Below are 24,447 nucleotides of genomic sequence, written 5' to 3'. Positions count from 1 at the left end.
ACCATCCCATCTATCTATTTTTTGTCGTTCATTTGTTTTCATTTTACACATTTATATTTTTTCTTAAGAAATCCAGTCAGTAATGTGTGTATCTGGATGTTATTGAATATAGTTCGTATATGGTAAAAAAAATAAAATAAATCTAAAAGATCAAATTAGTTTTGAAACTTGAACACGGTACAGAAGAAAGAAAGTATATATATTAATGAAGTTAAATTAAGATGTTTTTAATGAATAATAATAAAAAAATTTAAGTTGCAAATAAACATGAATATAAATAACAATAATAAATTTACATGCATAAATATATGTATATAATAATAAATATTAATAAAAGACGTGTAATTTTATAGAAAAAAGAGGACAACAAAATATTCCTTTATATATTATGTATGTATATACATATATATATTTATTATATGTATATATTATTGGTATATATACCGATTTTATCATTCAGAAATTAATATTTAGTGCAAGTGGATTTGTTTTTTTTTTTAGAAAACCCTTCTTAAACATACATATGTTGTTTTTTTCTCATTAGGAATATAGATTTAACTGCAAACTATTCAGCTTACTTGAGGCAACTGAAAAACAAGGATAAAATCATGTGAGTATGTGCAGGTTTCCGTAAAATATTGCCCATTTTTATTAAAAACTAGCCTCATTGTATTATTATTATTATTACTATGATAAAAGAAACATTAAAGTTTAATCCATGCCGCCATTATTTATTGACACACGCAATGCTAAATATGTCAGCTAAATGTTGCAAGAATAAATTGTTCTAAAATTAACTAGTTAAGCTAAAACTTAACTGCCGGGGTCGATTATCGATTATTTTCATTTGTATATATTTTTTTGTTACATATCAAACTATGTGCTTCGTATACACCAACTCAAAAGTAGTCACCATGACAAAAAATGTTAAGAAGTTTTTAAGTAGGTCCATATAATAATAGTTCGCACCAATAACCAACCAATATGTTTCAAGTCCATAACGGGATTAGTGAGAAAGTCTGAATTACGGGACACTGATCGATATACATATCCCTGCTACCACAGAGTATATACTTTGTGCTGCAATTAAGTGATTGTGTACATAGGACGAAGTTGATCTAAAATAATGGGAGGCGGCGACAGCAGCTTAGAACCTATTGTTTTCGATATAATTTTTGGTGTAATTTTATTGAATCTTTTATATTTGAAAGAAACAAAAATTCTTTAATTAACGGGATATATCGAAAAAATGTAGTTTTCTTCAGGGTTTCAAAGTGAAAGAATTTCAATGTTCATTATTTTGTGTCAATGTGTCATATTTTATGGTATTGTCATCATCATGAACCGTTTCAGTTTTCAATGTCGAATAATTTAATCCATAAATCTGTGTGTTAAGTCCAATGGCTATGTAGTACGGTGTGCAAATGTCAAATGTATCTTTATGTTACATCGCCTTATTATGAGCACCTTTAAGCCAAAAAAGAAAAAAAAACAAACCAAAACAAAACAAAAAAAAAAAAACACTCACACAAGATAAATAACATTTCAGTTTGTAACAAACGCATTTTGGTTCAACCAAATACAAAAAATGGTTGGTTGACGCGTTTCTCACGGCAAAACTATTCGAAAAAAGAACAAGCCACAAACATTTTGTACAATATAACTTGCAACATTTTATCTTAAATATAGCATATGAGTAACATTCAAAATATATACAAATACATAATAAATGTGTATTTTGTGCGCAATCTAGTAAACAAAAATATTAAATAATCGTTGAAAAATATGACAAATGTGACTCAATTGATATTTTGTTATGACTCTAGGCCAAATATTGTGTACCTGTGCAATGAATAGAAAATTACTTACTCAGAATAAATATTAAGAGGACATTTGTCATTAAGAAATCAATCTTTAAAATTTTCAATTATTCATATTATTAATTTAATATTAATAAGAAATATATGTATATATGTATTTGAAAAAACCGTATAATTTATTCGGAATTAGAGCCACCTTTTTACGTTAAATTTAATGCTAATATATTGGCTATACACTAACTTTATCTAAATATTTACTTATCTACAAAGAGACAATATTCCAAGTCCAACAAACTTTGCATTTTTTCAGTCTACATATATGTATATGGGGGATTTCTTGTCAAGTGAACCAACTTTTGAAATCGATGTCTTCCGATCGGGATGAAATTTGCACAAAGGTTAGTTCTATTGGATAGTAAATACTCAATTTTTCAACAAGATCGGTCGAGAACTCTCTGATTCAAAATTTGATATTTTGGCCAAGCAGGTGTTTTTTCTTATCCATGTAACTTATTACCTATTGTTCTTAGCAAAATGTGTCCCAAATAGTTTAGATAGCTCTTTCTTCAATATTAAAAAAAACTAAAAAAAATTTAATATTTTTTTACCGAAATCAAAAACTTTTTTGACTTTTTTTCAAAATATGCCCTTTTTGTTTTTCTTAAAATAAAGCTTAGATGTTTTCCTTGATGACCTATTTGGTCGCTTAGTGGGATGCGGGTTTGATATCTATCAAAATAAATATTTTGTAACTCAAAACATACAATTTTTTACTTTTTTGCAAAATCAAAAACTTTGTTGACTTTATTTTTCAAAATGGACTCTTTTTAATTTGTTTTTTTTAGCTTAAACAAAAGCTTAGATATTTTCCTTGGTCGCTTAGCGGTATGCAAGTGGGATATTTATCAAAATAAATATTTTGTAACTCAAGACATAAATGTTTTAACACAAAAATTGTATGCCTTGAGTTAAAAAACATTTATTTTGATATTTATTCCACTCGCATCCCACTAAGCGACCAAATAGGACTTAAAGGAAAACAACAAAGGAAAAAAAAGTCAATAATTGTATGTCTTGAGCAAGGTTGCCAATTTAGCCATTTTCCGGCTAGATCTAGCGATTTTATTTTCATTTAGCCATAAAAAAATGGCTAGATTTAATCTAGCCGGAAGATCTTGCTATTTTATTTTGTCCTAGCCTTTTTTATTTTATACTTTTCTTGAACATTTTTGTAATTTTTTAAAAATAAAACAGTATTTTTTATCAAATGACAAAGAAACAGTCCTTTTAAACAAATTCGTCTGTTGATGATTTGATGAGAATATTATTGGTTTTATGAAAACAGTCTTCTAAATTGTTTCAAAAAGGAAAAAAAAATATTGATATTACAATCTTTAAATCTGCTAAAATCTTTGATACTGCCTCCACCAGTAGTTTGGCTTCGTTCTATTGTTTGACCGTTTGATTGGCATGGATGCATCGCAGGCTGTTTTCAATGCTACTGTGATTTGTTCTGCCATGTCTACTACCCCGCTTTCATCGATTTGATGACTACAAAAAGCTTTTTTGCTGTTGACCTGTGTTATTATGTTCGAAAACTTTTTAAAACTGTTAAAATAATCTGATGACAATATTATGTTCGAAACTTTTTTAAAGCTGTTTATAATCTCTAACCCCCATTAACACGAAGTCTGGTTAGGTGCTAACTAATAGTTTTACTGCAGTTTAAAAATGTCAGTATAACTATTAGTTAACACATAACCAGACTTCGTGGCAATGGGGGCAAGAAATGTAATATTTTTGAATTTGTATTCAGTTATTTTTGGGTTTTAGCCATTTCTAGCCATTTCTAATTCAAAATCTAGCCATTTTCTGAGCTGAAGAGTTGGCAACCTTGCTCTTGAGTTACAAAATATTTATTTTCATAGATATACCACTCACATCCCACTAAGTGACCAAAAATATCTTTAAGGGAATAGACATTCCTTTGAGCAAAAAAAATTAGATTTTGCAAAAAAAATTTAAAAAAGTTATTTCTTGAGTTACAAAATATTTTGATAGATATCCCAATCGCGTCTCAGCTTTCTTTTGAGCAAAAAAAAAATGTTTAAAAAAGGGGCCCATTTTGAAAAAATTTAGATATTACATAATTCGAAAAGTCGAAAATTGTATGTCTTGAGTTACAAAATATTTATTTTGTAGATATCCCACTCGCATCCCACTAAGCGACCAAAAGAGTCTTTATGAAAAATATTATTGGTTTTGGTACAACTGGAGAGGTTGAGGATCATTCTAATTCGCTACAGAATTCCCTTCAGTGTTTCATTTTCGCGTTCCTCCTAAGATTCTTGAAATGTTTCAATGAGGACTTGTATGCCAGCCAGTTACCCAGTTACGTCCATCTGGCGAGTGCTATCTGAGGATTACACCAAGGATGCTTATTCCTACCTCTTGAGCTTACAGGACGAATTAGTAGCCGATTGGAACACTTCTGCTGCCTCAATATCTTCCCTACTTTCAATAGCTGACAGGTTAGGTAAAGACCGAGAGAGTACATCACTTTGCATTTCCCAGTTGGTCTTCCTCCTATTTAGAATGGTATTAACACTCTAAATTACACTAATATTGAAATCAATATATATCGCATAAGGAGCAGTCTCTAGGGACAGCTCAATTATTAATCATACTGTGGTGCTCAGCACTCACAAGTGCTAAGTCTAGCACCTCACTTCTGATTGAAACAATTAAGGTAGGTTCTGAACATCTATTTACTACTTACAAACTAATACTAAGTATGAATCTGAAAAGACTCTCACCTCTTCTATTGGTGTCACTGCTATCTGCCGTCAGGGCAGATAACCAAAGGTTCCCACGACAGCCGGTTCTACGCACCGGAATGACCCGAGCTCACTCGGCCAAGGGCTGTCAACTCAGCAATCACTGCTGCTACAACAACAACAACCAAAGGTATTATGGATTCTTTCACCCTTTTCACTACACTTGGCGGATGATATCCGTGATCGTGCGTCATATAGCTGGATATCAACCATATCAAACTGCTTAGGCCACTACCACCTATTGCTTTTAGTTACTTTCAGTCAGTCAGTCAATCTGGATGTACAAGAATGACCTCATGCAACACCAGTAGCATGCAGTCTGGCTCGGTGTAATCACCAGACTAGCCTGGGTCACAGTAGCATTCGACTCACCACAGCCCGTTATCATCGCTGTAGGAGTAGGGTCCGCGGAAAATATGAAGACCCCGACCGGGTACATGGGGCATGTTTTGCGACCTTCCATGAGTCCTTTCGGACAATTTTTGGTTGAATTTTATACCTGCTGTCAGGTGTTGAAAACTGCTGCACCACTGGGGAATAGCAGACCTCCACAGCCGCCCAATATGGGAGATAGACAGATAGCCGCCCGAAGGAGAACAGGCACTACCACACAGAGGGGGAGGGTAGTTCTAAGTGTCATGCTCACCGTGTTCCTTCTGGAATGCGAGACCCTGCCAGAGACTGCCGTTTTGTTTTTAATGTCGGTTTAAGAGAACATATAATTCCATATGTTGTAAGGTTCTTGGGATGTACATTCCGTATACATATTTTATTAATACTTCGATAATAATGAACCCATTGAATCCAGTCAAAGTAGAACAATCCCTTGGACTTGATCTACATGCAGAACCCCCTGATTCAATATTGTAAAGTTGTTTACGCTGTTACAACAATAACGTATGTGCTTTGCAATTGTTACAAAGTTTTACGATTCATAAATTTTATTTAAAAAAAACGCGAAATAAAGAGAACTCTTTTGTTAAAAAAAATTATTTTACATTGATGCATTCACTACATCTCTGGTGTGAATGCATGAGTTGATTCGCTTTTTTCTATATGAATGAAATCGATGCATTTGTTGTGTTTTCAATCATCAACATGTGAAAATTATATTGCTTGCAGTGCTCGCGCTCTCACAATTGATTGTCATTTACTCAATCATTTTTTAAATACCGTTAACAATAACAACTCAAAAATGATTACTGTGTTTTGATTTGTATGCAAAGCATTCAAATAAGACAAAATCAGTGCAATAATTTGTTTTCAATAAATTTTCGCGCGTGGTTCAAGATACAATGAACATCGAAATAATAAAAACTATTGAAAACATTTAAATATGCAAGAAAAATCTTTCTAAATACAGTCTTAAATTAATTAAAAAAAACTCCGCGAATATTCAAAACACTCATTGATTCGCTGCTTTTATGAATGGTAAGAGTTTACAGAAATGCAAGCAATTACATGCATTTTGTAACAAAACACTTGCTTTAGTGAATCATGCAATGACGGATTCATTCGTTTAGTTGATGTAGTGTATAGTGTAAACTCAGTATTCACTTTTGCAAAATAATAAATATGTATGTCTGTCATTTGAATGGTACTCATGCACCTTAAATACTGGACTCATTCAGATAAAATTCTGCCTGAATAGTACCTGAAATTTATTGGATACCACAGTGGCGATTTTTTTAATGTTTTCTATTTTTCGAAAAACCACAGTTTCCATGTTTCAATATATGGAAGTATTCGAAAGGAGATTAACTAACAATATCCTCTTTAAATTTAATAATTAAAAATTTAAAAATGCATTAAAAATCAAAATAAATATTTATTTTATTTAATATACTTAACTTTAGGATTTTACAACAATTTTCAATTTAGTTTTATATATTATATGTATCTGTCTGTATATTTTCATCCACTTGGCATAAAATAATATTCTATTTTTGTATTATAATTGAGTTATTAACGAAAATATTTTTGTTATTTATTATTTTTCAGAAAAACTTTGTTTCACACGAAGACAGCATTTTTTTTATTAAGCGCATGAATGGCTTCTTTTAAGGGGAAAGGTGTGGAAAAAACAGAGACTTTCCCTTAAAGAGACTTAAAATAAGCAACAACAAATACAAGGTTAAAATAAAAGTTAAAACGTCCATTAAACTAGAAGAAAACTTAAATAAATTAAACACATCACACAAATTAAGATTAATCCATATCATCAACTAAAATGAGTCGAATTTTGCTACTGATGACAATATGTTTTCTCTTTGACCTGAACACAATACAGAAAACATATGCATCTTATTCCGCCTCTTCATCGTCGTTATCATCAGCTTCTTCGAACTCATATAAATATCAAACAAACTCAGTATCTAGTGAGAACGATGATGACTATCTATCACAGAAAGGTAACGTATTCATGATAACCCGATATTGCGATTTTAATTTTATTTAATGAAATTTACATTTTGCACGGCGGTACCAGCGACGGGGAGACAGGTTTACGAAGCCAGTTCTCTGAATTTATATTTTGTGATTGCAGATTTATTTCCATATTTCACCATAAATTAAAAACCAAAGTGACAAAAATATTTGTTATGTATTTATATTATTGCATTTCTCTTCACAGAAAATGTTTTGGAAAAATCGTATCACGGACTAATACGTGAAAACGAGACATCTGTAGAAATAACGCCTCTGATTAAGGTGGATGAGGAGAAAATATGCAACTTCCATATTATTAAGAAACCATATCATGAAATACCATTCCAAATTGAATTAATAAACAATTTGGGCATTTTAAAGGCACGTCGCACTTTGAATTGCGAGAAGCGTAAAAGCTATCACTTTGAAATTGTCGCCGTATTTTGCGATGGCACTCATTCGGCTGCTGCCAATGTCCACATTGCCGTTATCGACGTCAATGAATATGCTCCCACATTTCTGCAGCCGTCTTACGTGTGCGAAGCGGACGAAGGACGCCTGTACAAGGAGATCATACGAGTCGAAGCCATTGACAAAGATTGTACACCGCTGTATGGTGATGTGTGCAAATATGAAATACTCAACAAAGATCAACCATTTACTATAGACAACGAGGGTTCGATCAAGAACATCGAACAGTTGTCGCACAAAGTGTCACACAACTATATACTATCGGTCGTCGCTTACGATTGCGCCATGAAACAATCGTCGCCCATCATGGTGAGCATAAAAGTGCGGCGTGTTTGTGAGGCGAAATTTTTGGGCATACCAGCGAGAATCGATTACACGGTACGTGCGTCAGGATATTTTTTTAACAGTTAAACTTGAAGTGAATTTTATTGTACTTTCTTTGCAGACTTCATCCACAGAAAGTTTATCACTGTTTCCAAATGCCCGTTTGGAATTGTGTGACATGTACTGTGACAGTCAAAATCTTAATATACATACTTCAATTTCTCTTAAAGTAAGTACATGGAGTTTAAAATAAGGTTACGTGACATTACACCATTATTGGACGAAATAAGAATATAATCAAAAAAAAAAAAAAAACATACAGTGGTGGCCAGCTATTTAAGACAAATACTTGAATTTTTTTCATAAACTGAATTTTAAGTGCGATAAAGCCAAAACTAATGGAACTAAAAATACGAAATTTGGTCCAAATATTGTATGAATTGACACAGTTCAATAAAACACACTTGTGTGTTAAAACAGTCCTCATGCATACATATAATTGACAATCACATGGAATTTAGCAAACAATTTTTGTCTCAATCGATATTGTATCATCGATTTTTCGATAGCAAAAAAATAATTTTCAAGGCGCCCACCTTTAATTTTAAGGTTCTTTTTTATTACCTACTAAGCAGATTTCAAAGAGTGCCTGGTGGAATATTGTGACACGAGACCTAAAAGTCAAGTGCTAAAAATTTGAGCCAAATCGGAAAACGATTTCGGGACGCGCATCGATATCAAAGTTCAGATATATGCATTGTTTTGTACATTTATTTATGTGGTTCAAAATGACTCAAAAACTGTATTATCGCAAACATTTTTCAGTTTTTGTAATACTTTTGCAATTGAATGCAAAAAAATCGAAATGTGTACGCAATTGACATTGTAATGAGATATAACTGAAAAAAATTGGTTAAAAAATGTTAAAGTTATTTAAAATTCCCCAGATCATTAACGTGTCTCAGGCTACTTGAACAAGAAATTTATGAAAAAAATTAACATATTTTGAGAAAAATTAAAATAAAAGCTAATTTTTTTTAAAATATATCCGTATTTACTTGTGTATGAATTTTCGTCTTTATAGGATACCGCTAACCTATTCGCAGGTATGGCCAAACAAATAAATTTTTTTAACGGCTGTTTCGAATCTTCATTTTCAAATTTTTTAAAATTTTGTTAAACAAATTTCAGAATTTTTTGATCAGCACATTGGGATTTATTGAGATCATAATAGAGAATAAAAATATGAAAAAATTATGTCGATACCTCCTACACTTTTTCCGTAACTACGATTTAAAATTTGCGATTTTCGGGAAAAAACATTTTTTTGGCCATATTTTGGCGAATGGGACCAATTTCCTTACTGTTATGAATTTTAAGTAAAACCTATGCAGAATCTTACAGTTCAGATAATTTTAACCATACGTTAGTCGCAATCACTTTCAATCGAGACTAGTCGCAATGTATCAAATTGATATCAACAAAAAAGGAGCGTTTGAAAATAATCTCTTCACTTTTTATTTCGAAAACATAAAAACAATATTAAATGCAATGTATTTAAAAGAGTAATACAAAAAAATTTAGGGTGATTAAAAATATTTATAATAAAAAATGTTTGCCTGTATCAACCAGATCAGTTGCGAGTAACGAAGGGTTAAATATACTCTGAAAGTTTTACTAAAAACGGACAATTTTAACCCTTAAATGGTGAAGGACAAATGTAAAATTTTGACCTTCACCATTAAGAGCCGTGCGGCACAGTTTTTGTAAATATTATATTTATAGCTATATCTATATATAATGTGTTTCGTTTATTTGTTCTTTTGTAGACAAAGCATATATCATTTGGTTGCGATCGGGATATAACAAACTGTTCTCAACATTTGACTTTGGTGGACCTGTTGCCAAGAAATGCCGAGTGGACTCGAGATCTATCGTACGATGAGGGATCTGAACCAATATTTCACTTCGATGGCTCATCTGGTGTAATCATACCAGACAAATTGATAGCGCGTCATGACTTTTCGCAACAACCCTTCAGTATTATAACTATATTTAGGCACTTTAGCGGTTCATCGGGTGAAAATAAGCATGTGAAGGAGCACATTGTTTGCAGTGCCGATGACCACAAAATGAATCGTCATCATATGGCTCTCTTTGTTAGAAATTGTCGCTTAATACTGCTGTTGCGTAAGAATTTCAATGAAGGCGATTTGAATATATTCAGCCCGGCTGAATGGCGTTGGAAAATACCACAAGTTTGCGACAATGAATGGCATCATTATGTGTTAAATGTCGATCAAAATTCCAAGGTGGAACTGTATGTTGATGGTGTACTTTTTGAAAATTCTTTGGAAGATCGCCATAACAATCCCGAAGTAATTGACGATTGGCCGTTACATGCGGCTCATGGTGTTAATACCACCTTGGCCGTGGGTGCTTGCTATCAGAGTAGCGAAAATCGTCTAAAACATGGATTTAATGGTGACATCTCTGAGATCAAGATATCTTTGAATGCCGTTCTAACAAATGACGATGTCAAATGCGGCACGAACTGTGCCGAACATTTGTTGCCACCCCCCGAGAGCCTATTGGAGCCAGAGTCGCAGGTCCAAACAAATTCACAATTGAACGAAATCTACATTGAAGGACAGAGCAAGAGTAATGTTGAGCTCTTGCTGCAGAAAATTCAATACATAAATACAAAGGAGAATCCCACCATCGGACGTCGCAACATTGAGGTGCGTACCACCATGATGTGCATCAATCAGAGTGCCATTCGCTTGCCCACGGTTGAGACCTACATAATGGTCAATGAACCAACTAGCCCTTTGGTGTTGGCAGCAAACGCCACAGCATCATATGCGGCACATATGCAAAGACTAGACTCCTCTTACAGCCCACTAAGCATCCAAAGTCCCACGCTACGCAGACATACTCCCGAAACGCCTACTACAACATTTATGACTCAGGCTAATCAAAAGTCTCCAGACACATTGGGCTACAAAGTCCAATCAGAATCGAGTGCTAAATTCAATAAAGGAGAAAATTCCAAAATATTGATAACTTGTAATTGATAACTCTATATTTTCTTTTCATTTGAAATTGAAATGAATCTTCCAACTTTTTTCTTCGCACAGGTAATTCCAATAATTTGGTGTCTTATCCGGAAATCAAAAGTGGCGTTCACATATTGGGCAATATCAATATTAGTATTGTTACCGCCTCGGGAGAACCTGTTCCAGCACAATCACAAATATTAGACACATGCAGCGTTGTTGTATTTCCCTCACTAAATCCAGACCACGAAGAAATCCAGGTGGATGGCGACGAGAATCTCTCTACGACATTGTACATCAAAACGAACATCAACAAGGACGGCGTCGAAATGATAGGACCTGACAGCATTGCCAATTACTTGGATGTCTTGAATGCTTTGGTCTACAGCAACAAGAAACCAGCCTACTATCTAAATCGTGTATTCAAAGTCACTTGCTCTCAAATGAATTCTCAGTTCAAAAGTGCCGAATTTACGCTGACACTCACGGTATTGCATCCCAAGCAAGTTCCAGTGAATAATGGTGTTAAAACAACGACAGCTCCCAGTTCTCTCACGGTGAATGGAGGTGGTGATTTGCAAACAAATGCAGCAGATGGCATTCAATACACTGGTAAGAAAAAACCCTTGACGCAGGTAATTTTAAATAAAAACTATAACGGGGTTCACTTCTGGTGGTAAATTTATCACACTATTATACATATTAACTATGTCAGTAGTGACTTTTGTTTAAAATAAACATAGAGAAAGATGTAAAATTACCAAACTCACTACAGCTTTTTGTATAGGATTTCTTAATAAGCGTAGTAAATTACCGGTAAATATATTTTGTTACTGCGATGTTCGAATTTTGAGGCATAAGGTTCGGATTAGTGTGACACTTGCAATAAAACTGCAACGCTGAAAAGTTTATTCAAATCGGATAATGTTAAACCGTACAGAAATTAGGCAACGTTCAACGTCAAAATGTTCAATAGATTTCTCATAAAATGTTATCGATTTGTTGCTTTTTATTTCTGTGGTCGTATGGAAAAACCAGCTAACTCCAATTTTTGAGAAGATTGAGATAAAACCAAAAATTGAAAGTGCGTTTCATTTACTATCACTAGAGATGCCAAACGGAGAATCCCGTTTTTAATTTTAAATCCCGGGGTTTTCGGGATTTTCCAAATCCTATTTTTCGTAAATAAATAGGGTAAATTGGAATTTTTGTGTGCCTTTTTCATTCATTTTGACATTCTACATTCCTGAATATCGCAAAGTGATGTTCAGCAAAGTTGTTAAGCTCAACTCCTGCTACAATATAGTTAATAAAGGAAAACGGTATTTTTGGTTTTTCTTGATTGGGGCTCTAGAAAATCAATTCTTCGCCTTTTTTTGTAAGTTATCTAACAAAACTCAATTTAAATCCTCTTCAAATGAAATTGATTTTATCTCAGATGAGAAGATAAGAAACCATAGGTCTAAAATCAAATCCTATCTTGCGCATTTCGACTTTTATCCAATAAAAAAACTATTAAAAAATATATATATACTGAAATATCATTGGATAAGTCGAAATGTGCAAGATAGGATTTCATTTTAGACCTACGGTTTCTTGAGAAATCTTTCTTAGATTGCGTTTCTGCTATACGATTTTTTACTTTTTTATCGTGTATACAATTCGACCCGGCCTAATGTACATACTTTATTGTTATTTCTTCTTATATAATGTACTCATGCAAGTATTTTATGCTTTTTAGTGTCTAATAAAAATTAACATCTCTAACTATCACTCTGTCAGATCGAAATTTTGATATAGTTTCTCATTTAAAAGTTATTTTCATGTAGAAACTTGCTAACGCCATGAAGTTTCTTAAAAAACAGAAAAATTAGAAGTTTAAAATGACATTGTTTCGAAAACTAAGAGAGAAAGAGCGAAATATAACAAATTCGGGTCTCAAGATCTTTTGGTCCAAATTTTGAACTTAAAAAAAGAATGAAAAAAACTTGACTTATTTTTCATATGTATATAAGAATAAAAGGAACAAATATTTTTTGGAAAAACTCCATTTTTTCTTAAGATAACAGGAAAATAACATGCTGAGTCAAATAGTTAATGTTTTTTACAAATGATTTCTAAAGTTGCATTAATTTAATTTTACTTTTGTTTTGCTTTCATTTAATTTATTTTTATTTTGACATTTCTATTAAATATTCAGAAATAAAATTAACAGTTTAAAATTGCACAACATTTAAAAACAAATTTGCAAAACAATTTACACAAATGGGAAACTTTAAATAAGTACCAATAATTCAAAAAATAATTACCAAAAATTAAAAAAAAATATAAATTCACCACGTATCTTTCGATATTCTTTAAATTTGCTGCACATATACTCTTTGGGTTTATTTGTAAACGTTATTTGTATACATTAGGGAGGCCTCCAAAATGTTCCCAACCAAAATAATAGTTTATGTCATTCTGAGATACCGATATATTGTTATCACGTGAAATGTCTTTCAATGACGATTGTGAATTTACCGTGTAAGTCTAAACATATTCGAACGTTATGAACATGAACATCATATAGTTTCTCCGAAACGGGGTTTTTCTATTTCCCATTTCGAATTTAATTGACATTTCTGGAATATTCTTCCCGGTTAGATGTTAGCAATGTGTATCTAATATATATAATATTAATTATTTTTATATTATGTAATCACCGCGTTTTTTCATTTACCACATAAAATGAAAAAAAAAACGTTAATCACAAATAAAGCATGACAAATAACCAATATTTTTTCGTGGAAAGTATTTTAGTTAAATTAAATTGTTTGTTTTATAACCCAATCAAATTATAATGTGTTATATAATCAATGGAAAAATTACTTGGGAACATCGACACTTTATTTTTCATCCATACAAACAAGGCCACCCTCAAAGTAAATTAATAAAGTAGACTCAGTAGAACAGCTGACTATTTTTTTTACTTTGGTCTGAACTGTCAATTCACTTGTGGTTGTTGTGGCGAAAAATACAACAAGCTCAAAAGCAAAAACAACAACAGGCAACTTTGACAGCTCAGACCTTAAACCAAAAACAAAATTGCTTGTGGTTTTTGTAAATGTTGTATTTGTTGTAGTACTGTCGCTACTTTATTGCCCTATCGCTACTTTATTGCCCTATTGCCACAATATTGTGAACATTTAAACACCATCGGTAAATTTGTTGGCGATCTATCCTGAAATTGATGATATATTAATTTTGAAAATTGACAAACCAAAAATATTGAAATACTACAAATCTAAAAATTGCAATAGCTTTATGGATATTTTGGATTTAAAGTCTTGCAAAAGTTACGAATATTTTCTGTTAATTAACGATATTTTCTATCAAACATGTATAAACAAAATTTTTATTATTATCTGTTTTTGATTTTTAGAAAATAAAGTGTATGCTCATGCAATGACTCATCAGCATGATGCACAAGAACCAAAATCTCGCATACATTCCATAGCCCATAAAGGTAAGAATACATATTTTATTTCTAACGGATGTACTAACCTGATTTTGTATCTTTTATATAACGCAGCCGAAAGTGCTCATCCTACAATGCTGATAATTTTGATCTGCGTATTTTTAGTCATATTGTTAGGCGGTGTTTCAATTGCGCGTCTAAAAAATAATAGCAATCAAAAATTTACTGATCGACATCAGCCATGTCCAAAGGTAAGGAGACAATATTTCACAATTTCTACAACTAAAAAATTTAATGTCTTGCTATATTTACTGTGCAAGGTCATATGTATATAAGTACAAAACAATTTTTATATGATTGTTTATTTTAATTTATATATTTTTAAATTAATCGATTTTGAAACTGCATAATTTTCACACCCTTCACCACATAAACACGGGGCATTTCATGTCAAGTGAACCAACTTTTGAAATCGATGTCTTCCGATCGATTTCCAAGGTTAGTTCTATTGGATAGTAACTCAGACACAATTTTTCAACAAGATCGGTCAAGAACTCTCTGAGTTAGAGGGGGTCAAAATTTGACATTTTGGCCAAACGTGAGATTTTTCTCATCCATGTAACTTATTACCTATTGTTCTTAGCAAAATGTGTTTAGACAGCAAATAGTTTAGACAGCTAGTTCATTAATCTTTCGAAAAAAAATATTTAAAAAAAAAATAAAAAATTTTTAATATTTTTTTTGTTGAAGTTTATTATTAGAGTTTTACATTAAGACTAAAATACAAAGTTGAAAGTAATACTAATGTTACTACAATATAAGAATGAACATGTAAGAAGAAAATAGAGAACGTACATGTTGCAATATAAAAGGGTTGCCATATTTCAAAATTTTTTCCGAAATCAAAAACTTTTTTGACTTTTTTTCAAAATGGGCCCTTTTTTTTTGTTCTTCAAAGAAAGCTTAGATATTTTCCTTGATGACCAAAAAGCTCTTAAAGGACTAGACCTAAGCTTTCTTTTGAGCAAAAAAAAAAATTAAAAAAGGGCCCCTTTTGAAATAAAAGTTCGATTAAATTGACAAATTCTGATCTGATCTGACAACATCATGCCTGAATAGTCGCAAAATTTGTTATACAGCTGATAATTTTATTGAAAATTTAATTTAACTATTCCTAAAAAGTGTTCTTTTACAAAAAAATATATTTTGGACAGCTATAGTACTAAATTTTAATTTAATTTGTTGAAATTTGAATATATTTTGCTGCGTTCTTTGTGGACAAATAAATAAACTTGCTCTATTGATGCATTTTTTTTGTAACAAAAATTTAAATTCAAATATTTTTATATATAAATTCCATTTTATATTTGTCCATTTTCTTTGGTTTGACGTTATAGGGAATGTATAATTGAGAACATACTTTCTAATAATTGTACCTTACTAGTTCTGCCATGGTTTTAACTTCATTCATAAATTTTGTATTCCTTTTAACTAAATATCTTTATTTCATTTAAATGTTTATTGGGTACCTACGAATTTTTACTTAATTATAATTATTCGATCTCTATTTTTTATACCCTTCAGCTTCGTGAGAAGGGTATATATAAGTTTGTCATTCCGTTTGTAATTTCTACATTTTTCATTTCCGACCCTATAAAGTATATATATTCTGGATCCTTATAGATAGCGGAGTCGATTGAGCCATGTCCGTCCGTCTGTCTGTCTGTCTGTCTGTCTGTCTGTCTGTCTGTCTGTCTGTCTGTCTGTCTGTCTGTCTGTCTGTCTGTCTGTCTGTCTGTCTGTCTGTCTGTCTGTCTGTCTGTCTGTCTGTCTGTCTGTCTGTCTGTCTGTCTGTCTGTCTGTCTGTCTGTCTGTCTGTCTGTCTGTCTGTCTGTCTGTCTGTCTGTCTGTCTGTCTGTCTGTCTGTCTGTCTGTCTGTCTGTCTGTCTGTCTGTCTGTCTGTCTGTCTGTCTGTCTGTCTGTCTGTCTGTCTGTCTGTCTGTCTGTCTGTCTGTATGTCTGTCTGTCTGTCTGTCTGTCTGTCTGTCTGTCTGTCTGTCTGTCTGTCTGTCCGTCCGTCTGTCAAAATCAGCAAAATCCGTCCATAAATAACGGAGATATGAGCAAAAATCCGAGACAACCTCTGAAAATTTCATCAAAAAACACAATGTTGCATGCTTTGACAAAAAAACAACAAAACGTATGTTTCTATGTGCAAGCTTTGTGTATTTTGTTTTTTCTTGTGTTTTGTTTCTTTTGGCGTTGTTGTTGTTTTTTATACAACTAAACGTTTGTTTGGTTGTGTGTTGGTTTTTTTTACAAAAAAAAACAACAAAACGTATGTTTGGATGTGCAAGCTTTGTGTATTTTTTTTTTTGTGTTTTGTTCCTTTTGGCGTTGTTGTTGTTTTTTATACAACTAAACTTTTGTTTGGTTGTGTGCTGGTTTTTCTTTTCTTTTGTGTTTTGTTTCTTTTGGCGTTGTTGTTGTTTTTTATACAATTAAACGTATGTTTGGATGTGTGTTGGTTTCATTGCCTTGCGTATTTTGTTTTTTCTTTTGGTGTTTTGTTTCGTTTGGCGTTGTTGTTGTTTTTTGTGTTCTTGATAAATTTAGGATGCTGTACGCTGAAAATGGGCAATGTACATACATATATACTAATTATAAAAAATAATAATGCATCCACAACAAAGGTGAAGGGTATATAAGATTCGGCATAGCCGAATATAGCACTCTTACTTGTTTTTCTTTATATTTATCAGCTGTATATGAGTTGAAAATGAAATGTTTATTATTAATTGTATATTTTTTGATTATATGCTTTAATATACTTTCTATTGATTGCAATTACTTTTGGTTCCCCATCATTATTTGCTTTAGTGTCACTTAGTAATAATATTGGCATAACTTTCAGTAGCAAATCATATATTAATTCTGCTTTGAATCCTTATGCTGATAAATTTAACGTTGCCCATTTCAACTGCCAAAGTATTAGGCCTTCTTCAAATTACTCTAAGATTGATGAATTAAAATCTATTTTATCAGGTTCATTACTAGACGTTTTTGCCGTAACTGAGACTTCGTTGAAACCTTATATTTCATCTAGGGCGGTTGAAATATCGGGATACAAGTTATATCGGAATGATCGTCTGAACTCCAGAGGTGGTGGCGTGGGAATTTACTTATCTAGAAAAATAAAGTGTAAACAAGTATTTCAGGTTTCAGAGCTGGGATCTTTTGAATCTCTTTTTGTTGAGCTAAATTTTAATGGCTCTAAATTATTATTTGGTGTTGTTTATTTGCCTTTTCATAGTGAACTTTTAATGAGGTATGTAAATATCATAGTTGTTGGTGATTTCAATTGCAACATGTTTGATGTTATCAAATCAGCAAATATTCGAGCAATTTGTTTAAGGAATAATTTGTCTGTTTACCATAATTCTCAACCTACGCATGTTGATGTTGCACATGGGTCAACATCGCTTATTGATTACTGGTTGGTTAGTGATTCTTCGTTGGTGAGTTTTTCTGACCAGTTACAATGTGAGCTCATTTCACACCATGTACTAATATTTGCCTCCTTTATGATTCCAATTGATCGGAGGTTGGAGGAATATGTTGAATATCGGGACTATAATTCAATTGATTGGTAAGGTGTACAATTGTTTCTGTCTGATTTCGGATCTTATGATTTTTATTCTGCTAGTGTTGACGATAAATGCTCTCTTCTTTCCTCTCTTTTCGATTCAATTATGACATTTGTTCCCATTGTTAAGAAAAGGATCAGCTGTAATAAAAATAGTTGGTTTGATTGTAGAGAAATTTTATATGCTAAATCACTAAGTAGCCTTGCTTATCGTTCTTACATTTCTTGGCGTTCTGCCGCTAACTGGAGGACTTATTGTATCTATCGTAATAGAGCTAAGAATGTTGTTCTTAAATTTAAGAGAAAGTATTGTTCTAAGCTTTTTGGTGGTTTGGATACTAGGGGTATCTGGAATATTCTAAGAGGGGCTGGTGTTGGTGATGAATCTGCAGTTTATGATGGTAATGTAGATCTTATTAATGATTATTATATTGGTGATAATAATGATGATGATTTGGATTGTTCTATCTTTGATGATTTTGATAACCCTGTAGGCTCGTTTTCGTTTCGTAATGTTGATGAGATTGATTTGTTGAATGCTTTAGGGAGAGTCAAGTCTCAGTCGATTGGTGTTGAAAATATTTCAATTCGAATTGTTAAGTTGATGTTTCCCCCTGTATCGTGTTATATTTTAGATCTCTTTAACCAAATTATGTCTACATCTATTTTTCCAAATATAAGATAAGAAAAAATGTTAATGATGGTAATCTGAGTGTACTCGTCTCTCTTGATATTTCTAAAGCTTTTAAATCTATTAGTCATGCTACGCTGATAAGGAAACTTAAGGATGATTTTAATTTTTCTACTTCGGCTTGTAGACACATTTTTTCTTATCTGATTGGTATATCCAAGGCGAATTCATATAAGGTCTAATCGTCCCTACAACAATTAGAAAAATACAAAAACAACATACATTTTGTTTTTGCTTTTTACCCAATCTGTCAAAAAACACAAGTAAGGCGAATTCAATATTAAAGTGGAATTTAACAACAAGCTAGTGTAATATGTATGTATATTTATTGCTTAATTTTATGTGGAGGATGTTAAAATGTTCGATGATAAGTTCAAACGCATGGAGAAACATAAGAAATTGAATATTAAACAAGAGAAAAAAGTGGACGCATTAAAAACACACAAATACAAACACACACATGTATATGGCGCGCACCAACACAAACACAAATTTTGACAGTTTGGATAAAACAGCTGATGATCAGCTGGGCTAATGAGGACACCTTATATGAATTCGCCTTGGGTAGATCGTAGTTTGTAGTATATAACGGTCTCAATTCGGCTTTTCAATTACTTTCATCGGGTGTTCCTCAAGGCTCTGTTTTAGGCCCACTCTTATTTATATTATATATTAATGACTCTACTATGTGTGAGATTTTTATTTTTGCTGATGATGTTTTTTTGATATTTCGAAATACTGTTGAATTTAGTGATGTGTTGCGTGAGAATATCAACTTTTGTTTGGAACGTGTAGTTAATTGGACTTCACGCAATTCTTTAGTTCTCAACCGTCGAAAACTAGAGCTGTTATGTTTGGACCGACGAATCGCTTTTTCCCGGATATGTAGATTTTTTTGGGAGATAATCGTATAGAGCTCGTTGAACGTATTAGATGCTTAGGAGTAATATTAGATAACAGGCTTTCTTTTGAAGCTCACATTGACATTTCATTTGGGTGCCCCGATAGACCAGTCGATAGTATGCTGAACTATTAATCTGAGGGTTGCGGGTTCGATTCCCGCCAGAGACTCTGGGTGTAACTGCAGACAAGCAAAACGCTTCGCAGTTTGTGTTTGTTTAAAAAAAAACAATTTGCATTGCATGGTTGCAGCTATCCTGCGTAAAATTTATTCATTGAATTTGTACTTACCTTTGCATGTTAGGTACAACATGGCTCATTCGTTGATGTTTTCTCAAATATTATATTGTATTGAAGTTTTTACTGGTACATGTGCTACCCTATTCCGAAAAATCAAACGTGTGGTGAATACGGTTGTTCGATTCGTGTATAATGTAAGACGTCATGAACATATTTCTCGATTTGTGAAATTGTTTCTAGGGTTGAGTTTTGATGATTTTGTCAAGTTTAGGAATATGTTGTTATTTTATAAAGTGGTTAAATATAATAGACCATTTCTTTTGTGTTTTCCCGATCTACAAGAAATCCGCAGATTTGCATTCCCAGAATTTCATTATTCTGGGAGAGATATTTTGTAGTTCGCATTGCTCGATTGTGGAATGTATTATTCTATTCGTTGCGCATTTTTTATAAATCAATTCTGACAGACAAGTAGAGTTGGGATTTAATTTTTACCATTTTCTAATTGCTTTTTTTTTCTTTTTGTGTTGATAATTAATTATCAATGCTAGTATCTATGGTAAAAATAGGAAGCAAATGATATGAAGTGATCTGTACTATTTTATATGAACTTTTAAAACAATTTGCTACTGAATGGGGCCTATTCTAGAATTTTTAGTTTTAAAAAAAATATTTAAATTTTGTATGGCTGGGAGCCAAAATAAGGAATTAAATAAATTTGGCCATTATATAATGAAATGAATGAAATTAAACTCAAAATTCTTCATTTAACATGTTTCTGTTTGTTTAAACCCGGCCAAATTCGGCCATCTTTTTAAAAGCTTATCCAAAATTAATTTTTCTGAAAAAGTTACAAAATTAAAGGTTATGTCAGAGTTATGAGTTTTTTCGTCAAAAACATTTTTTTTTTTGTTTTTTAACTATTTAAATAAACTTAAAAATTCGACCAAATTACACTGTATATACAGCCTTCAACAATTTTCTCACAAACAAAGACTTTGACCACTTGCCGTTAATTTTTTACAAAAACAAAACATGCTGTTATTTGCTCTAATGTATTATTTATCAAAAACCTACAACAAAAAAGGCATTCCTTTCATAAATTTTTTGTGGCTACCAGGCGGTTCCAATGAATTTAAAAATTCAACTGGATAATTGATTCATTGCGGCTTCAACAGATTTGTATGATGTGGCTGGACATGGTAACTTTTCTTGAATGTGATAATTGATTGCGTTGACGTTTTTTGATGTTAACTGAACCAGCAACATTAACAAATTAATTACACTGTGCTAGTTGAAAAATCTGTCAAGCACCGGTGGTTTAAACTAATTCGGGTAACCTGAATTCCGTTTCTTTAGGTTAGCTCGTATTTTCGAGATATACCGTTATTTCGAAAATGGAGGAGGTTGCACAACATATATTAGCGTAACTCAAAAACGGTTTAGTTTATTGAATAAAATGGGAAAAAAACGAAATTCCACAATAAAATTACCTTAAAGAAATGTTTAACATGTTTTTAATCTTCACAGTCGTTTTAGTAATATAAATTTTTTTGGCAAACAAAAAATTATTTTTTATCAAAATTTCGAAATTTTTGTTTTTTAACAAAATTTTTGAAATGTGTGAAATTTTGTTTTTACTATGCAGATAGATATCACTTTGGTGACTTGATTTACAAAATTAGTGTAATAGTGTGCAATTCAACACGCGAGAACCGTCCGTTGACATCCACGCTGAAATGGTAGATGAACTTTTCAAATGGCGATATTGTTTTCGACAAGGAATTTAGAAACAACAAAAGTTCTTGTGTATCTGTTGAGATCGTATAAAGAATAGCAAATGTCATTTATAATATCAGTATCCAAGCTGGAGTCTGTTTTCAAAGTGAGATGTAACCCTAACAATAGTTACGAGGAGCACATTTTAATTCATTATTTTGTATTCTCTTATTCTTATTATTTTTTCCTCGATGTACACTAGTTTTCTAAGTGAATAAATATATAGAATTACTGAAAACGTAACATAACCAACAAATTGTTTTTTACCAAACAAATTAGTTTAGCCTTAAAACTGAAACGATTATGAATAGTTTGTTTTATCAGCTAAAAAAAGCATTTTATTATTTTAAAGTATTCGGCACATGCAAAAGATATAAGAAAAGCATTTTATTATTTTAAAGTATTCGGCACATGCAAAAGATATAAGAATACAAACAAATTTTATATTCAATTTTGAACTTAAATGTGTGGTGATAAAAATAATTTACTTTCAATAACTCAAAATCGATTAAAATGAAAATTCAGACATCCCACAGATGGATTTTGTATTAATTTCAAACTATTATGTTTTTTATGACATTTTACAGATTGCTGACGAGGCTTTAGTATGGGACGATTCAGCATTAACTATAACCATTAATCCCATGCAAAGTGATGCTGTTTCAGAGGGCAGTTCAGATTCGGAAAACTCTGATTCCGATGATGAAGATTGTAAGTAGTTTCGGAATATTATATACATATGTATATTTGGTAGATATGATGCACCACATGAAATAAGCGTATTTTTTAAGTAATTAAACATTAGGGTGTACTTTTATGTCATTATTTCCAGCAGTGCGGTTCGGTTTAATTAAAATCTGAGAAATATTGCCAAACAGATTAATTGTAAAACGTCGTAATAGATTTATTTTAAAATTAAATATTAATTTTTGCATTTAGTTGTAACGTAATCATCATCTACACAGAATTATATGTATGAAAATTACAGAATTCTATAAAAAATTCTCCTACCATTATGATTACCACACCACATGCAAAGAAATATTCAAAAAAAAACATTTTACTCGTTTTGTGAGTTTTTATATTGCAATACTCTTTTCGAATTCAACTAAGATTTAAACTTTAAGAATTATCTATCTATATATATAAAAATGAAATGGTCCATGTATGTAATAGCATCACGGCTGGAGCGATTTGGCTGAATTTTTTTTATTCGATTCGAAATTTTCAGGTTTGTAAAGAAAAAAAATTAAAAAATTCCGGGTAAAACTCGGAATTATTATTGTTTTTTTTAGTCCAGTCCACTGTAATAAAATAGCTCCCTAAAGTAAGCAGTACAAATTGAAATATTTTATTTGCAAATAAATAATAACAGGCAGGTGCATGTGGGTTGGAGAAACTTGAAGAACTAACATTAGTAAATGCTACCGGGCGAAACCGGGGCGGTCAACTAGTATTTATATATTTATATCAGAATCGCACTCCTCGAAATTTGAAAAAAAGTAAAAACAAAACATCCTAATGTTCATATGTATTTACAAATTTCACCCTAAAATATGGTTGAATCAACTGATGCAAATTTGTTGACTAATCAAACCTAAAAGCAAACAATTTATAATTTCAATTTAAATAACTTTTGTTTTTTGTTTTAATTTTCTTGTCAAAATTTTTAAATTTTTATTTGCTTTATAATTACATTTTACATGATATAAATAATTTGAACAATATTAAAACTTATTTTAGTATTTTCTGTGCGAGAATGATATGACTATTAAAATTATGTCCCTGACGTAGTACTTAAAATTGTACGACTTAAAATTTAAGTAAGATTTCATCATGTGTGCTTTAATATTAATAACCCATGTTTTGTTCAATTTATGCCGATTTTTCCTGGCAAAAAATATTGCCTTTAATCTGCCGCTTTTTTGCAAATAAATTGTTTAAAAATTAAAAGTTGTATATAAACAATTTTAAGTTAATATTTTGTGAGTTAAATAAATATTTGAATTGAAATTATATTTTCCGAATATAATTTAGTTTTAGAATAATTTTCTTTAATTATTGATATGATAGATTGTGAAAATACCTTTAGTTCAATAACATATACATACATACATATATATATATATATAATAAATAAGTATGTTCAAAGCTCATTACATTACGTATAAGCTTTTTTCGAAATAGAGGACAGAAAAAGGCAATAATTATACAGAACATGGTTTTAGAAGTTAATAGAAATGCATTGTACTTTTAAATAAAAATAATATTTTACTTTTTCTTCTTTTTTTTCTTTCTTAGTAGCTAAAGGCCGATTTGCCAATGTCAGCCAACTAGAGTGGGATAATTCCAACATGTTTACCACGGCCGTAAATTAAATAAACATACTCTCATATACACAACCAGCTTAAAATAAAGAGTAGAGCTAAAAAAACAACTTAATACAGAAAACTTTATTTTTAAGAGAAACATATATGATAGTATATATAAAAAGTATATATATATATAAAACAAAAACAAAAAAAAAAAACTTGATATATCATTGGTCAGTCAAACCCGATCATTCAATACTCTACACCAACAATTACAACGATATCACCAGCGTAGATTCCATGCTTGACTCTTCATCATATGCAAACAAGAGCACAACAAAATACATGTTTGTACCGCTAGTATAAAATCGTTGAATGATTTTTCAGTTTTGGAACTTTATACAAAAATTTTCACTTATTATTTCCGCAAAATATGTGAAACGGAAGTAGTTTGCAAGTCTGTTCAAATGCACACTTTGAG

At 31.6% G+C, this 24,447-nt stretch overlaps 1 protein-coding gene across 9 annotated transcripts; it reads left to right on the top strand.

Moving 5' to 3' along the window:
• Cals (calsyntenin-1) lies at window positions 1-24,105 on the top strand. Of its 9 annotated transcripts, none has more exons than XR_010576699.1 (12): window positions 32-177; window positions 553-610; window positions 6,659-7,068; window positions 7,290-7,933; window positions 8,001-8,108; window positions 9,709-10,948; window positions 11,020-11,550; window positions 14,363-14,446; window positions 14,513-14,649; window positions 22,242-22,365; window positions 23,398-23,477; window positions 23,959-24,105. XR_010576699.1 is itself a non-coding variant. In XM_065514733.1 (11 exons), the coding sequence occupies exons 3-11, from the start codon at window positions 6,888-6,890 to the stop codon at window positions 24,030-24,032; spliced, it is 3,126 nt and encodes a 1,041-aa protein (XP_065370805.1). In that variant the 5' UTR covers window positions 27-122; window positions 553-610; window positions 6,659-6,887; the 3' UTR covers window positions 24,033-24,105. The 9 variants fall into 9 exon arrangements, 7 of the variants coding, with proteins under 7 accessions (XP_065370809.1, XP_065370805.1, XP_065370810.1 ...); XR_010576698.1 differs by having other exon boundaries at window positions 23,956-24,105; XM_065514733.1 differs by lacking the exon at window positions 23,398-23,477 and having other exon boundaries at window positions 27-122; window positions 23,956-24,105.
• The last annotated feature ends 342 nt before the right edge of the window (window positions 24,106-24,447 follow it).

Source organism: Calliphora vicina, chromosome X, assembly GCF_958450345.1.
Source record: "Calliphora vicina chromosome X, idCalVici1.1, whole genome shotgun sequence".
Taxonomy (NCBI): Eukaryota; Metazoa; Arthropoda; class Insecta; order Diptera; family Calliphoridae; genus Calliphora; species Calliphora vicina.
This window is presented reverse-complemented; position numbering and strand designations above follow the sequence as displayed.